Source organism: Dendrobates tinctorius, unplaced genomic scaffold (genome assembly GCF_039654945.1).
Source record: "Dendrobates tinctorius isolate UK_male_01 unplaced genomic scaffold, ASM3965494v1 ptg000082l, whole genome shotgun sequence".
NCBI classification, from domain to species: domain Eukaryota; kingdom Metazoa; phylum Chordata; class Amphibia; order Anura; family Dendrobatidae; genus Dendrobates; species Dendrobates tinctorius.
The window spans coordinates 9,239,619-9,255,162 of NW_027361750.1; the positions used below are offsets into that span (position 1 = coordinate 9,239,619).

Sequence of the window (15,544 nt, forward strand, 5' to 3'; positions counted from 1 at the left end):
GTTGTCACTACGTGGCGCTGTTCTCACCATTGCTTCAATTATTGGCGTCACGGCTCATACCATTATATAACAAGGGGTAGTAATACTGGCAAACACTGCTTTAAATCTGTCAGCAAGTCTACTACATCGCCTAGCTACGTCATGCTTCTGTTCTTCTCAGTATAATGAGGTATCCATCGCCATAGTGAATGGAATAAAGCATTCGGGTTATGTTAACACCCCCTACACCTTTAGTGTCCTGCTCCAGTAACAGACATGCGCACTAGCGGGTTTCGGCTCCGGTAAGATGGCGGCCGGCGGCAGTGTGGCCCAGAAGACCTGGGAGCTGTCCAATAACATGCAGGAGGTGCAGAGCATTGATGAGATCTACAAGTACGACAAGAAGCAGCAGCAGGAGATCCTGGCCGCCAAGCCGTGGACTAAGGAGTGAGTGCGGGCCCTGCCGAGGGCGGAGGATGGCGGCTGCTGTCTGACATAGGCTGGGTCGGGGGACGAGATATTCTGTGGTGGCAGGGGTTGCTACAGTGATGGGTGACGGGTTGCTTTAGCATGGATGGCAGGAGTTTCTATAGTGGCAGGGGTTGCTACGGTGATGGGTGGCAGGGGTTTCTATGGTGGCAAAGGTTGCTATGGAGATGGGTGGCCGGGGTTTCTATAGTGGCAGGGGTTGCTACGGTGATGGGTGGCCGGGGTTTCTATAGTGGCAGGGGTTGCTACGGTGATGGGTGGCCGGGGTTTCTATAGTGGCAGGGGTTGCTACGGTGATGGGTGGCAGGGGTTTCTATAGTGGCAGGGGTTGCTACGGTGATGGGTTGCAGCGGTTTCTATGGTGGCAAAGGTTGCTATGGAGATGGGTGGCCGGGGTTGCTCCAGTGATAGGTGGGCAGTGATCATGGACTCTGTGAGATGCTCTGCTGTGTGTAGTGGGCATCACTTCCTGTGTCCGGTCAGCGCCCCCCGCCAGCTGCCCCGTCACATCCACTTTCCTGGTGGGATCCACTTTGGCCGTGGCTGGATTTAACGTGGATGCCCCTATCCCCGCACAGCGAGTGCCATGTCCCTAGGGCGTTTAACGCTTGGAGTTGCGGCCATTTTTCGTGTTTTCATTTCTTCCTATAGTCCCTTGCTTTCCCTACCTGCAGCCCTATGAGGCTTGGTTTGTGCGGGACGAGTTGCCATCTTGGATGACTCCGTTCATATAATGCAGAGCAAAGAAAATTCCCAAGTGAGGAGAAATGATGAACAAACCATGGAAGTCCACTGTAGATTTTGGGGTTTTGTTTTAACGACCTTCATTGTGCTGGAAATAAGATTCTTCAGGTCTGTATGAGCCCAGCAATACCGAACCGGAATAGTGGTTGTTATTATTATATTATTTTAGTGTCTTACAGAATCCTAAACTTTGTTCATAGTTATAACTTTGTATTCATTTCTTTATGGCGCCTTTCCAGCTTTTTGTTTTTTTAATTGCACTAAGATCACTGCACCTATTATTATACTCGCCACGCGCCATCTTCTGCTCTTCCCTGCACCGCTCCGATCCCACGCCGCCATCTTGTGACCGCCACCTATAACTGACCGTAACGGTCACAAGCGCTCAGTGTCAGTCTATGAGAGCCGCGTTCTGCCTCTCATAGACTTACCGTGAGTAATGATCTCCGGCTCACCGGCAAACACTGGATCATCCGGGAGGTCACAAACTGCTGGAGACCGACGTGAGCTGCGCTGATAACAGAGATGGCGGCTGGTCCGTATCAGATTGAGGACAGGGAACTTACATCAGAGGCAGCTCTACAGCGCTGAAAGGAAGCAAGAAATGATTGAGTGATGCTTTAATTTTTTTTTTTTTTTTAACGAGGAAAAATGGGGATAAGTCAAATTATTATTTTTTTTATTATTGTAAAAATCGTGTTTCCTATGTATTTTCGCCTGTGGCTAGTCTTCACACGAGGGCCAGGTGGCGCTGAAGAGGCCCAGCATGGCCACCCCTTGGTATCACATTGCAGGGGAATGTGGCGATGGATGTCAGAAGTGACTGCTCCCTCCCCTCCTCCTCCCTACTTCTTAAATGCTGCCGTCACGATTGACAGCGGTGTCCTAGAGGTTCAGCTGTTGCAGTCGGAGCTGATGCCGATAGCTGCAATTATTCTCGGCTGCAGTGTAACACAGCCGACCTGAGCCTGCTCCTTACAGTAGATTGATGGAGGACCAAAGGTTTAAAGGGGTTTTAACACCAAGGATATTTATCACATTTCTTTCAGCCCGCCAAGGCCACTGTGGCCACGTTCACACATTCATTATTCTGTCAGTATTTTACATCAGTATCTGTTAGCCAAAACACATACTGATGTGAAATACTGACCAAATACTGAACGTGTGACCGTGACCTGTGCTGCACAGTCTCCTGCAGACAGTGACTGTCACTACTCTTATAGTCTCTGCTGGAATCAGGAATTCTGACATCACATCCATTAGTCACATGACCTGGAGCGATCAGACTGGTGTCTGAACGGACGGATGTGCCAGCTGATTCCATGTGTAGGAGCGCTGGGACAGCGGGGATCAAAGTGGTAAATGACACAATTGTATATTTTATGTTTTCTCTTTGTGCCAAGTATTACAATGTGGTGGAAACTCACTTTAAATGACTTTTTATTGCAATGACTGCTATAGTGTACAGAAGTAGGCAATCCTGACTCGGTACATACAGTAATGTGACTTTTATGAGACCACTGTCCCCTCACATAACTGTGCTGGATTCCCACTGTCACTGGTATTTTGCAGACGTATGTATTAAAGGGAACCTTTCACATGAAAAAATACTATAAACCTTCAGATGTGGGGTTAATCTGCAGGTTTATGAATGTGCCCCCGCTGCTGGCAAAAAATTAACTTTATCCCTTTTGGCAGCGTTCAGGTTTCACTAATGTGGTCAGCAGATACGGGTTCAGTGACAGGGGGCGGCGCAGATACGGGTTCAGTGACAGGGGGCGGCGCAGATACGGGTTCAGTGACAGGGGGCGGCGCAGATACGGGTTCAGTGACAGGGGGCGGCGCAGATACGGGTTCAGTGACAGGGGGCGGCGCAGATACGGGTTCAGTGACAGGGGGCGGCGCAGATACGGGTTCAGTGACTGGGGGCGGCGCAGATACGGGTTCAGTGACGGGGGGCGGCGCAGATACGGGTTCAGTGACGGGGGCGGCGCAGATACGGGTTCAGTGACGGGGGCGGCGCAGATACGGGTTCAGTGACGGGGGCGGCGCAGATACGGGTTCAGTGACGGGGGGCGGCGCAGATACGGGTTCAGTGACGGGGGGCGGCGCAGATACGGGTTCAGTGACGGGGGGCGGCGCAGATACGGGTTCAGTGACGGGGGGTGGCGCAGATACGGGTTCAGTGACGGGGGCGGCGCAGATAGGGGTTCAGTGACGGGGGGCGGCGCAGATAGGGGTTCAGTGACGGGGGGCGGCGCAGATACGGGTTCAGTGACGGGGGGCGGCGAAGATACGGGTTCAGTGACGGGGGGCGGCGCAGATACGGGTTCAGTGACGGGGGGCGGCGCAGATACGGGTTCAGTGACGGGGGGCGGCGCAGATACGGGTTCAGTGACGGGGGCGGCGCAGATACGGGTTCAGTGACGGGGGGCGGCGCAGATAGGGGTTCAGTGACGGGGGGCGGCGAAGATACGGGTTCAGTCACTGCTCTGTATATAGAGGGCAGAGGTTGTTACTGTGCCCCCTGCTCTGACTGAGCAAAGTTAATTTTCTTCCCGGCAGTGGGACTCTGTGTGGGTGCTGGGCAGGTTCACAACACTATTAACCCCTTTATTTGCAGTTTAATACCATTTGCTTTTTTTTACGTGACAGGTTCTCTCTAAGTCGATGTACGATCTGTTTTTTTTTTTTTTTTTACCCAAATGTAAAAATGGGAAAATAATAGTAATAGAAAAAGTCCTAGAATAACAGTTTGCCATCAGTTTCTGCGAGTTTTTAGATTTGTAGATGTCATTCCTGCCGATTCTATAACTTCCTCGTTTTACAGCAATCATTACTTCAAGTATTGCAAAGTCTCTGCTCTGGCACTGCTGAAGATGGTCATGCACGCCCGATCGGGAGGAAACCTGGAGGTGATGGGTCTGATGTTGGGAAAGGTGGATGGAGAAACCATGATTATTATGGATAGCTTTGCTTTACCAGTGGAAGGAACTGAAACCCGAGTGAACGCCCAGGCGGCTGCCTACGAGTACATGGCTGCGTACATCGAAAATGCAAAGCAGGTACTGTTGTGTCTAAAGTAATACATAGCGCTCCATTGACTAATAATAGGCACTTTAGTTCTGTAAAACCCCACTTTATCTGCGTTATTTAGGGTGAAAATATGGGAAGTTTTATTTATTTTTTCCTTTTCTTTCATCAGTAGTATAGCCATCGTTAGCCTCTAGTCGAACCATGTTTCTGTGGTTTGTAAATTTTCCTATAGGTTTCTATGCAGTAAACTTGCATTAGATTTGTGACAAAATGTTTCTAGAAGTGAATGAGCAATTGAATCTCAACTTAAAAGTAGTTATCCAGGTGTAAATTATTCATCCCCATCAACTTCTGCCAGGTTAAAATAATAAGCTCAAGGGTTGTTAGTGCTTCCCAGGTCTCGTCCTGTCTCTGTGCCACTGCCCTGGTCTTTGAGAGGCTGCAGTGGTTACATCACGACTACAGCGCACGTGACCACTGCAGCCAGTCATCGGGCATCAGTCATATCAGTATAGATGATACCCGTCACCACTGCAGCCTGTTAACAATGACCAGGGGAGAGTTAGCGCTGGACCTGGGGAAGGTGAGTAATGACTGAGTTTATTTTGACTTGGCAGCAGCCAAGCCAAACATCTGAATTTGCCAGGGATCTGCAGCTAGCCATGTATTATCCCAGCCTCCTCTTCTGCAGAGCAAATGTAATATCTGGTGGCCAATCATGTAAGAGATATAGTGCCTGATCCCCTTTTACCAGGACTTGCTCATACAAAGCACCTCTGTTTTGGCTCAAAGAGGAGGGTCCCAAGCAGTGCTATTAATATGCCATAATAGCTATTCATGGGATAACCCATTTTAATGGAGAATAAGCTATCCTTTTTTTTTTTATAATAACTGTGCCACAAGAGGGCAGTATATGCTTTAATAAACTTTTTTTTTTTTTTTTTTGTCAGGTTGGAAGACTTGAAAATGCAATTGGCTGGTACCACAGTCACCCCGGCTATGGCTGCTGGCTGTCAGGAATAGACGTCAGCACTCAGATGCTAAATCAACAATTCCAGGAACCCTTTGTTGCTGTTGTGGTGAGTATTGTGTCTTGCACCTGATAATGAAATCACATCGAGGAAGAAATTGTGAGAAAACGATTGTATTCTTGTCTTCTGATGTTATCTGCATTCCTATAGTGCTGAAAACAGGTCAGAAGAACTCTTTAATTAAAATCGAAACTGTCGAACTTTAATATACATACGTGCATATAATGATAATTCTTTCTTAGATTGATCCAACCAGGACAATATCTGCAGGCAAAGTCAATCTAGGAGCTTTCAGAACTTACCCAAAGGTAATATGTTTAAGAGCACATGCTGTACATTGAGCAGTGTTGTCTGACTTATATATTGTATATACGCATATATACATGTGCTATACATTTATTGTATGCTATAAAGTGTATGTCTGTGTATGTTAGATATGTGATCTTACAAATATTGCCTTATTTTTGATCTTTAGGGGTACAAGCCTCCAGATGAAGGTCCATCAGAATATCAGACGATCCCCTTGAATAAAATAGAAGATTTTGGTGTGCACTGTAAACAGTAAGCATTTTGATTTGATTAATTTATCACCAGTACATTGGTTATTATCAGGTTATAATCAAACAACAGATCTAATGGAGAAATTTCTTAAACTCATATTCATTTAATTGAGCCTCTGAACATCCCCTGTACGTTCTTGTGCATACTGCAAGTATGGAGCTGTCAGGAGCTGAGCTTGCTCTATACAGCACAGATGTGGACTGTCTTACACAGCAAGAAGCCAACAGTAACTGCTACAATCAGAAAAACCTCTTAGGTTCTGCTGCCAATCAAAGCATTTAACCCCTTCACTACCAAGGGTGGTTTGCACGTTAACTCCCGGGCCAATTTTTACAATTCTGACCACTGTCCCTTTATGAGGTAATAACTCTGAAACGCTTCCATGGATCTCGGTGATTCTGACATTATTTTCTTGTGACATATTGTACTTCATGTTAGTGGTAAAATTTCATTCAAATAACTTGTGTTTATTTGTGGAAAAAAACAGAAATTTGGCGAAAATTTTGACAATTTCGCAATTTTCCAACTTTGAATTTTTATGCCCTTAAATCACAGAGATACGGCACACAAAAAACTTAATGAGTAACATTTCCCACATATTTACTTTACATCAGCACAATTTTGGAACCAAATTTTTTTTTTTTTGTTAGGAAGTTATAAAGGTTAAAAGTTGACCAGCGATTTCTCATTTTTGCTACACCATTTTATTTTTACGGACCACATCACATTTGAAGCCACTTTGAGGGGTCTATATGATAGAAAATACCCAAAAGTGACACCATTCTAAAAACTGCACCCCTCAAGGTGCTCAAAACCACATTCAAGAAGTTTATTAACCCTTCAGGTGCTTCACAGGAAATTTTTGAATATTTAAAAAAAAAAAAAACAGCTGACATGTGCAGGAAAAGATGTGGGCTTACCGCTGGAGCCCACATCAAAGGGAGGGAATCAAAGGGGTTATTGGAATAAAATATAAAAAAGTAATTTCAAAGGTGTTTGATATTTTCCACTTTTAAACACTAGAGGGCGCAGCTGCTAAAGTTTGCCATGAAAACATAGCGCACTGCTAACTCTCATTATGAGTGCAGTAAATTGGGGCAGGGACTTCTCTCATGAGTCATCACTCCACCCCTCAAGGCCCTTCTGGCGTTTGCCAAAGGCTAAGGGACGTTAAAGTCTAGGCTCACCGTGCAGAGCCGTTCCGTTGGTTAGTGCAAAGTGATACTGAGATGAGGACAGTGTCACCAAGCACTGCTGCCAGCTCCAATTCTGTTGTTGCTGCTGCTCGTTGTAGCATGCGCTGGGGTTAAATAAGCGGACTGTATCATGTGCGGCGATTATATATGCAGACTGTAACACATGCTGGGATAATACTCAGGGCTCAGTGTAATGTATGTCATGTCTGGCACCGCTCCGTCCACTTCAGTGGGAGCAGTGGTGTAATGTGATGGGCATTAGATACAGTGCTGTGCAAATTAATTGGGACAAAGCATTTTTTTTAAGTAAAATTGTAAGATGATTACCGGTCAGTGATTCAAACTAGTTTTAACTGGTTTGAACAGGTGTGAGTGCCTGTTCAAAGCAGTTAAAACTGGTTTGAATCACTGACCGGTAACCAACTTACGATTTTACTTAAAAAGAAAAAGCTTTGTCCCAATTAATTTGCACAGCACTGTACGTAGCTATGGGCATATGATGGCATTAGATACACTTCCCTGGGGTCTACCACACATGAGTATAGCAGCGATCACTCTGCTGTGCCCTGAACATGCCCGCGGGGAGCGGTGATCAGCAGGCTGGTATTGTACTATTGTCAGTCTGCAAACACAGCTCACCGCCGCTGATACTCTCCTTATCCTGGGCTTCCTCATCACGTCGTCTCCTGTCACCGCTCATACACAGCACTGTTGGTGGTGACGGGGAATGTGTAGCTCGAAGCATAACTGCGGGCTTAAAAAAAAAAAACAAAAATGGCTTCCATCTGCTCCCACAGTTGTGATCTGGACAACCCAGGTCACAGCTGGAGGCAGCCACAATGCAGGCGTCTGCGGTCACTGTCTCCTATGTACTGGGGCTGCCATGTTTGAGGTGTGTATGTCTCGTACATACCAGCAAATGGCTGCCCCATTAGCTGAAGAAAAAGTTACTAAAAAACTATTAAATTAGTGCATTTAATTTTGTATTAAATATTTCTAGCATAATCAATAGCTATTAATACGAAAAAACCATGGTACCTTCCCTTGGAGAGGTTAGGCACAGGGTGGATGGTGGGGCAGCTTATGCTCAGAAACCTCAGTTCCCCCACCACAGCCCATAGCCTACTGAAGGCATCGATGTCAGACATGTTGGCCTACAGGCTGGGATTCATAGAGTGTCGGTAACTGTACTGTAGACTGCAATAATAAGATTACGGTGTACTGTAGAAAGCAAGTGATCGCATGTTCAAGTCCCCAGAGGAGACTAATGAGAGAGAATGAAAGCAGTGGGCAGCACGGTGGCTCAGTGGTTAGCGCTGCAGTCTTGAAGCGTTGGGGTCCTGGGTTGAAATCCCACCAAGGACAACATCTGCAAGGAGTTTCTATGTTCTCCCCGTGTTTGCATGGGTTTATTCCCACATTACAAAGACATACTGATGTGTGCAAACTGTAACACGCTGGGGAATATGTTAGCACTATATATAAAAAATAAAGATTTTATATAGCGGTCTCAATCACTGACAGTGGCATTCATTCAAGTGGCGCTATAGCCAGAGGCTGGGCTTGATAGAACATCATTTTGACTATATATTGCAATATTTGTGCTATTGCTCTTTATTGAACAACATAGGTTTAAGTTCCCTTAGGTAAACTAAAAAAAAATTTATTTTAAAAGGGGACAAACATATTTGATATTGTTGCGTCCATTCTATCAAAATATAAACCCCATAAGGAGGAAAAAAATTGAAAAGGCAGAATTCCTTTTTTTTTCGGTCACTACACCTCTTACAAAAAAGCCTGAAAATATTGCATGTACCCCAAATTGGAATCAGTAAAAAGATAAGCTTGTCACACAAAAAGAACCCCACACAGGTTCATTGACAAAATGTAGCAGTGGTCTGAATGGTGAACGGCGTATAACCCTCCCACACCTTTGAATTGCAGCTTACTGTGTACATTGTCAGCAAGCTCCTAATCATAAGTGGTGGTGGGGTTACATGGATTGGCTGGGCTTCCATGCATGTGAGACCTACTCAGACAGTGATAATCTCCTGCTGATAACAACACAGCCTAGTAAGTGGCACATCCTTGTAATCAGGGACTCTTGTTCTATATCTATTGTGAGAGCAGAATAATAGCAAAACCCTGCTGATGAATTCCCTTTGACACTTTTGTTTACAGCTTGTTGTCTTGGAGACTGACCACCACTGCTAGACAGCCGAACATGTGCAGTGCTTACAAGCTCGCTCTTTTTTTGTTGCGCTTGTAGGCTCTGTTTTGATGCTGGCTAGGATAGCCAAAGTGCACTATTGCCTCCTAATCCCAGTCAGCTTCAGCACAGTGCTTACAACTTAGCCCTGTTTCACACATCCGTTTTTTGGCATTCGCATGCATCCGTCAAAAGTGTGAAAAAACGGATCCATTTCCGTTTTGCCGCAAATGGATCCATTTTTTTCACAGATCCGCGGTAGCCGCTAATGGAAGTCTATGGGACAAAAAAACGGATCCTCAAAAAATGGCGGATCCGTTTTTTAACTGAAAACGGCGGATTTTAAAAAACAAGTGTGATCCAGACCTAAGAGAGCAGTGGTGGTTGGTATCTTAGGTGATGAGCTGAAAAGAAAAGGTTTAATATCGCAAAAATGGCTGGGAATTTTATTAAGCAGTAAATTGAAAAAAGTAAATAAATATCATCCGACAATACCCACCTTTGAAGATGGGAATAACACGTGTCCATTCTTAACGGCACTAACGATGTAATCATTCTAGTATACTATTGTAATGACATTAATTACATACCTAATATACCGATTTACTACTGAAACAACGACCTGTCTTTGCTCAACAACTGACCAATCCAGTCAGTGCTGCCCTCTTTTCAGTTTGAGTTCTTTTTTATTTATTTTAAATGTTTTACTTTGAAAACCAATTATTTTGCCTTCACTTAGGTATTACGCTCTGGAAGTGACCTATTTCAAGTCTTCTCTTGACCGCAAGCTGCTCGAGCTTCTGTGGAATAAGTACTGGGTGAATACTCTAAGCTCTTCCAGTCTCTTGACGGTAGGTACCGCAAATGTTCATTTTGTCTAAATTTTCCATTCTTGGAGCGTATCCTAACTTATTGTAGAAATATTCATTTTTTTCCTTGTCTAGTCCAGAAACCCGTCTCTTCATGTTACCCCAAGAGAAGTGATCTGACGAGGTTCACATGGAGACGTCTGTGTAACGAATTAACCTAAAGGGAATCTGTCACCCCATTTTAGCCCTATATGCTGCGGCCACCGCCATCAGGGGCTTATCTACAGCATTCTGTAATGCTGTAGATAAGCCCCCCATGAAACCTGAAAGATAAGAAAAACACGTTATATTATACTCACCTGGGGGGCGGAGTCGGGGGCGGTAGGTGTCGCGGTCCGGTCCGGCGCCTACCATCTTCATACAATGATGTCCTTCGCCTTCTCCCTCGGCTCCTGCGCAGGCGTACTATATCTGCCCTGTTGAGGGCAGAGTAAAGTACTGCAGTGCGCAGGCGCCGGGAAAAGTCAGAGAGGTCCCGCGCCTGCGCACTGCAGTACTTTACTCTGCCCTCAACAGGGAGGAGGGAGAAGCAAGGAGGAGGACATTATCGTATGAAGATGGGAGGCGCCGGACCAAACACTAGGGTCAGTATAATCTCTCTTTTTCTTTTTTTTTTCTTATCTTTCAGGTTACATCAGGGGCTTATCTACAGCATTACAGAATGCTGTAGATAAACCCCTGATGGCCGTGCAAGTAGCTTATAGGGCTAAAATGGGGCCACAGAATCCCTTTAAAGCTTTAAGCTATGTATACAGTCTTTTTTTGTAGCTCAAAATCCACTTGAGACTCTTCTTATTCATTTCTACAGTAAAACCACTTTGATGTTCATATGTTCAATTTTTTTCCCACTTCAGTTTTTGTAAAAATTTTGTTGGTGGTGGGGAGAGAGCATGTCATTTCTTTTAAGTGAATACTGATGGATTCCACTCCTAACAAGACACTGTTCCATCAAAAGATCTAAAAAAAAAATTACAAAAAAACCCCTCCCAAAACACTTTAAACACTTTTCAGGAAAAGGGAAAACTACCCAAAGGAGCGGTTCCTGAAGCGGCTCCGTGCGCAAATAGGCTTAGGTTATTGGCATTTCAGGCTGCTTCCTAAAAGGGGGGGGTATGGACAAAGGTTATCTTAAAGTGATGGCACCTCAGACCGACGTTCTTTTTGCATTGCATTATTAAAGGGGGCCTTCCATGTCTAAACTTTAGCCGTAAGGCTTGTTCTCATATATTTCTCTAAAAAATTGGATGCTACAGTATATGGTTGATCCGTATGGGATCCTATTTTTGTTTTTATTTTTTTTAATCATTATTATTTGTTTTCACACCTATAGACTTGAATAGAGTTTCATCCAAAAAACAGTCCGAAAACTGTCAGTTGTCATCCCCCCCCCGGCCTGAAAAAACAGTTGTATCTGCATAACCTAAAAATGACAAAATGGTTATCTGCCTATCTGCTGCTGCTTCGAGTCTTAGTTGACATGGCTGCAACACTGTAATCACGACTATAGCACGCAACCGCTGCAGACATTACTAAGCAGTCACATGCCTTCTGACTGCATGGGTCTGTGGTTGAGCGGCTCTCTGCATGACCTCACTAAGCTGCCTCATGTGCATATCCATGCAAACACTGATTCTCAGAGATGGAGCAGCGGATCGGCCATGTAAAGGGGTTGCTGAACCTCACTTTGATAGAGCTACATACACATATAAATAGTTAGGGGGCTGAAATCCTGCTGACGGATTCCCTTTACGTCGATAAGTCCATCGATGAGCTCTCATGTACATACTTAGTCCTGTTCTTATCGTCTGTTTCTGCTCCTTCTCAAAAAATAATTGCTAAACGTTTACCAGGAAAACTGAACAAATACCAATACAGATGTCAGAAGGAGAACGCTGTGATCCGTATGTGATGAGTCTTTTCATGCGACCGGTCAGGGTGTAAGTTCAGCGAGAGCTGAGGATTGTTCTACATTCCTGGTGGAAATCTGAGTGTACGGGCCACTAACTCTAGGGGCAGGTAAACACCGGTAATTCCCTCTGTCTTTCTCTTCGCCTCCTACACGGCTATACTATTGTAGTCTCAGACAAAATCAAATAAAATTAGAGGTTTCTAAAAAGCAGAAGCCTGAAGGAGGCGCGGGAGCATTTAATGATGTGTTTACTGAACGGTTCTGGTCACTGCAACAATTGTGGGCAGCACAGAGACTGGATGAGATATTTCGGTTAATTTGATACTTGTCAAACAGTGAGTGTTTGGTAATGCTTTCTATCTGGCCCAAAGTACATTAATGCCCAGGTAAACAGTGTGTAAGGCTATTTGTATTCTGTAAGCTCCGAAACCTGCTTATCGCCATGTACAACAAATGAACTTGAATCCTTTTTAATATCGCAATGATTATAGGTACAGTACAGACTTAAGTATTTTGAGTGCTTGCAGCCTATGCAGTAAAATTTCAAATGCTTTTTTTTTTTTTTGTATATACAGTAAATGATATAATTTACCATCATTTCAAACAAAAATCTCTTTCAGTTTAAAGCTTTAACTTTCACTAAATAGTTGGAGAACTCCTTCTTAAATGCCCAAGTCCCAATACGCCTCTCCCCCACCTGTTCCAGCGATGTTGACGGCAGATTTCCCAGTGCTCACGTTATATTATGTCTCGGGAACACTGCAGCCACTGACCAGCTGCAGCCTTTACTACTGATTGGCTGCAGTGCTCTTGAGACATAGCATAACAAAAGCATCAGGAGATCTGGCGTCAACAAGAAGGTGAAGATGAGCTTTTTTTCTTATTTTAATAATCAAGAAACTTGGGCTTTTGAAGGGATTCTGTCAGTAGGTTTTACTCCCCCCACCAAACCTATTTACGTACTCATAGCTCTTGTGAAGACACATCATAAATACTGTAGCTAGACAGTCCGTTCCTTCGCTACTGAGAAATCTGTATTTGAATCAATATGCAAATGAGGCTGAGGTGCTTTCTAAAGTCTCGGCCACTCCAGCTCTATTCCATGCCTAGCGCTGCCATCTCCTGCTTGACTGACAGCTCCTTTGCTTGGGCTCATACAGCACAGAGATTGTCAGTCAAACAGTACAAGGAGGCATTCGGTGTGGCTTAGCGGTGGAGAGCAGAGGCTTTAGAGGAGCTTCCATGCGCCGAAAACACTTCCGCATCATTTGCATTTCCAAACACACACTTCTTGGTAGCTAAGGAACCGGCTGTCTAGCTAAAGGTATGGCTGACGAGCTACATGTGCATATAAATAGTGTGGAGGGGGTGAAATCCTGCTGACAGATTCCTTTTCAGAAGGAGTTCTCCAGTTAGTGGACAACCCCTTTAAGACACAATGATTCTTAAAGGGACCCTGTCGGCTGATTCTTGCTGCCTGTGTCACGGGAGTGTCAGAGACCTGCACTAAACATCAATGTTTTGCTATGAAGCGTTGTGGTGTAAAGAGAGAAAAACAGAAAAGCATTTTTGGGGACGAAGAGGTTGGACCGTTGTGGCTTCTTCTCCCAGAGCGATCAGCCTGACAGCGCTTTCTCCCTGTGTGTATTGGGCTGTGTGTATTGGCTGTCTAACTGAGCGCAATAATTGGTGTTGGGAGAAAATAAAGCAGAATAGGGTCTTATCCAAGATATTTGAGATTGATACAATTAGATTGTACTCACCAGATGGCGCTAGTATTATAGAGGATTATCCGCTGCAGCAGATCCACAGGTCACTACGTGACAGAACTTGTAGAAAATGAATGGGAAAGCGTGGCTATGATCTGTGCCGCCGAATAACTGAAGGTCCGGAAATATTCATGTACTGAAGTGTGGTTTATTCAACGCATTTCGAAGTACAATGACTTCCTCATCAAGAAATGCCACATACATGCAGATACAGGGTACATTGAGGGTCAGGTCAGCACTGTGAACACGTGTGTGTCATTTCCTGATGAAGAAGACATTGTACTTCGAAACGCGTTGAATAAACTACATTTCAGTACATGAATATTTCCGGACCTTCAGTTACTCGGTGGCACAGATCATATCCATGCTTTCCCATTCATTTTCTGTCTAGCTGAGCGGGCACGCCACAGAGATGAAACTCACAACAATATAACGTTTTTTATGGGCCATAGAATAAAATATTCTTGTCTTTTAATTCTTTGTTTTTCACCCACAGAATGCCGACTACACGACAGGACAGGTGTTTGACTTGTCTGAGAAACTAGAGCAATCTGAAGCCCAACTTGGCCGAGGAAGCTTCATGTTGGGATTAGAAACACATGATAGAAAGTCTGAAGACAAACTAGCCAAAGCGACACGAGACAGGTATTCATGCTCAATTTATGCCCATTAAATCCCCCAATAGTCCATTGCTGCCACACAGGTATCGAAATGATGACTTTCAGTCCAGCAGTCATCTGACAGCTGCAGCCAATCACTGGTGGCAGTGGTGGTGATTGCATTATGGATCATGGGTGCTGAGGGCAGTGATTGGCTGATGGACTTTTCAGCTTGTAGCATTTATTGATCACTAACTGTTTTTTTTTTTTTTCCTCTTTTTCAGCTGCAAAACAACAATTGAGGCAATCCATGGCTTGATGTCACAAGTGATAAAAGATAAATTGTTTAATCAAATTAACACTTCCTAAGTTAAATTTTCATCCATTTCTTTTGTTTTTTTGTGTTTTTTTTTTTTTTCTTTGTGCCCATACATTGCTTCTTTTATGCAGAAGCTGTAAGATGTCACTTTCTTCCATTGTTGGAGCAGCAGAAAGTGTAAGAAACGTTATGACTTTACAGCGGGACAGACTTTTTTCAGCAGGGTGGCTTTCTGTGCAAATAAAACCTCAGTTTAAACGGTACAAGACTATTTTTCTTCTTAAGGGGAGTGCAGATTGTAACTTATGTGTTCATCATCCAACAGGGTCTTCACACTGGAATATTATCGTACTGACCCCAGACACACAGATTAAAGTGAGATGAACCCAGCCAACCATATAATGTGTATGGGGCTTCTAAAGGCGCCTTTACACTGCACGATTATCAGGAAGGAAAACTCCTATTTCCAATAATTGGGCATAGTAACCAGATTTCGCTCACCAGAAAGTTACATAGTGTGGGTTGAAAAAAAAAAAGGTCCATCAAGTCCAACCTTTCTCCACCAGTTATATTATATGTTCTCTATCTCTAGGTAATTTATCCACAATGCCGTTTGTTATGTGGAAATCGTCCGGCCCTTTTTCAAATGCTCTTGTAGTGTCTGCCATTACTACCTGTTGTGGTAGAGCAATCCACAGGCTGTGTACCCTAACTGTAAAGAATCCCTTTTCTATTTAGCTGCCTATCAAAATGCTCTTTTGTTGAATGAAATTATATTTTGATTTTCCTATTGGATAATCATTCTACGCAACACACGGTTCTGTGAGACAAGAG

The 15,544-nt window shown here is 44.3% G+C and overlaps 1 protein-coding gene across 2 annotated transcripts; it reads left to right on the forward strand.

The window, feature by feature from the left end:
- Positions 1-231: 231 nt before the first annotated feature.
- On the forward strand, positions 232-14,976 carry COPS5 (COP9 signalosome subunit 5). Of its 2 annotated transcripts, none has more exons than XM_073583883.1 (8): positions 232-426; positions 4,043-4,277; positions 5,199-5,327; positions 5,522-5,587; positions 5,755-5,840; positions 9,985-10,096; positions 14,289-14,437; positions 14,676-14,976. In XM_073583883.1, the coding sequence occupies exons 1-8, from the start codon at positions 287-289 to the stop codon at positions 14,758-14,760; spliced, it is 1,002 nt and encodes a 333-aa protein (XP_073439984.1). In that variant the 5' UTR covers positions 232-286; the 3' UTR covers positions 14,761-14,976. The 2 variants fall into 2 exon arrangements, with proteins under 2 accessions (XP_073439984.1, XP_073439985.1); XM_073583884.1 differs by lacking the exon at positions 232-426 and adding an exon at positions 776-1,320.
- Positions 14,977-15,544: the final 568 nt, after the last annotated feature.

What these genes read in the sequence shown, in the direction of transcription:
- COPS5 (XM_073583883.1), top strand. Translation starts at nt 287, where the DNA reads ATGGCGGCCGGCGGCAGTGTGGCCCAGAAGACCTGGGAGCTGTCCAAT. An exon ending in AACCCTTTGTTGCTGTTGTG is followed by an intron (nt 5,328 to 5,521) that starts GTGAGTATTGTG and finishes ATTCTTTCTTAG; the next exon opens with ATTGATCCAACCAGGACAAT. An exon ending in CTTTCAGAACTTACCCAAAG is followed by an intron (nt 5,588 to 5,754) that starts GTAATATGTTTA and finishes TTTGATCTTTAG; the next exon opens with GGGTACAAGCCTCCAGATGA.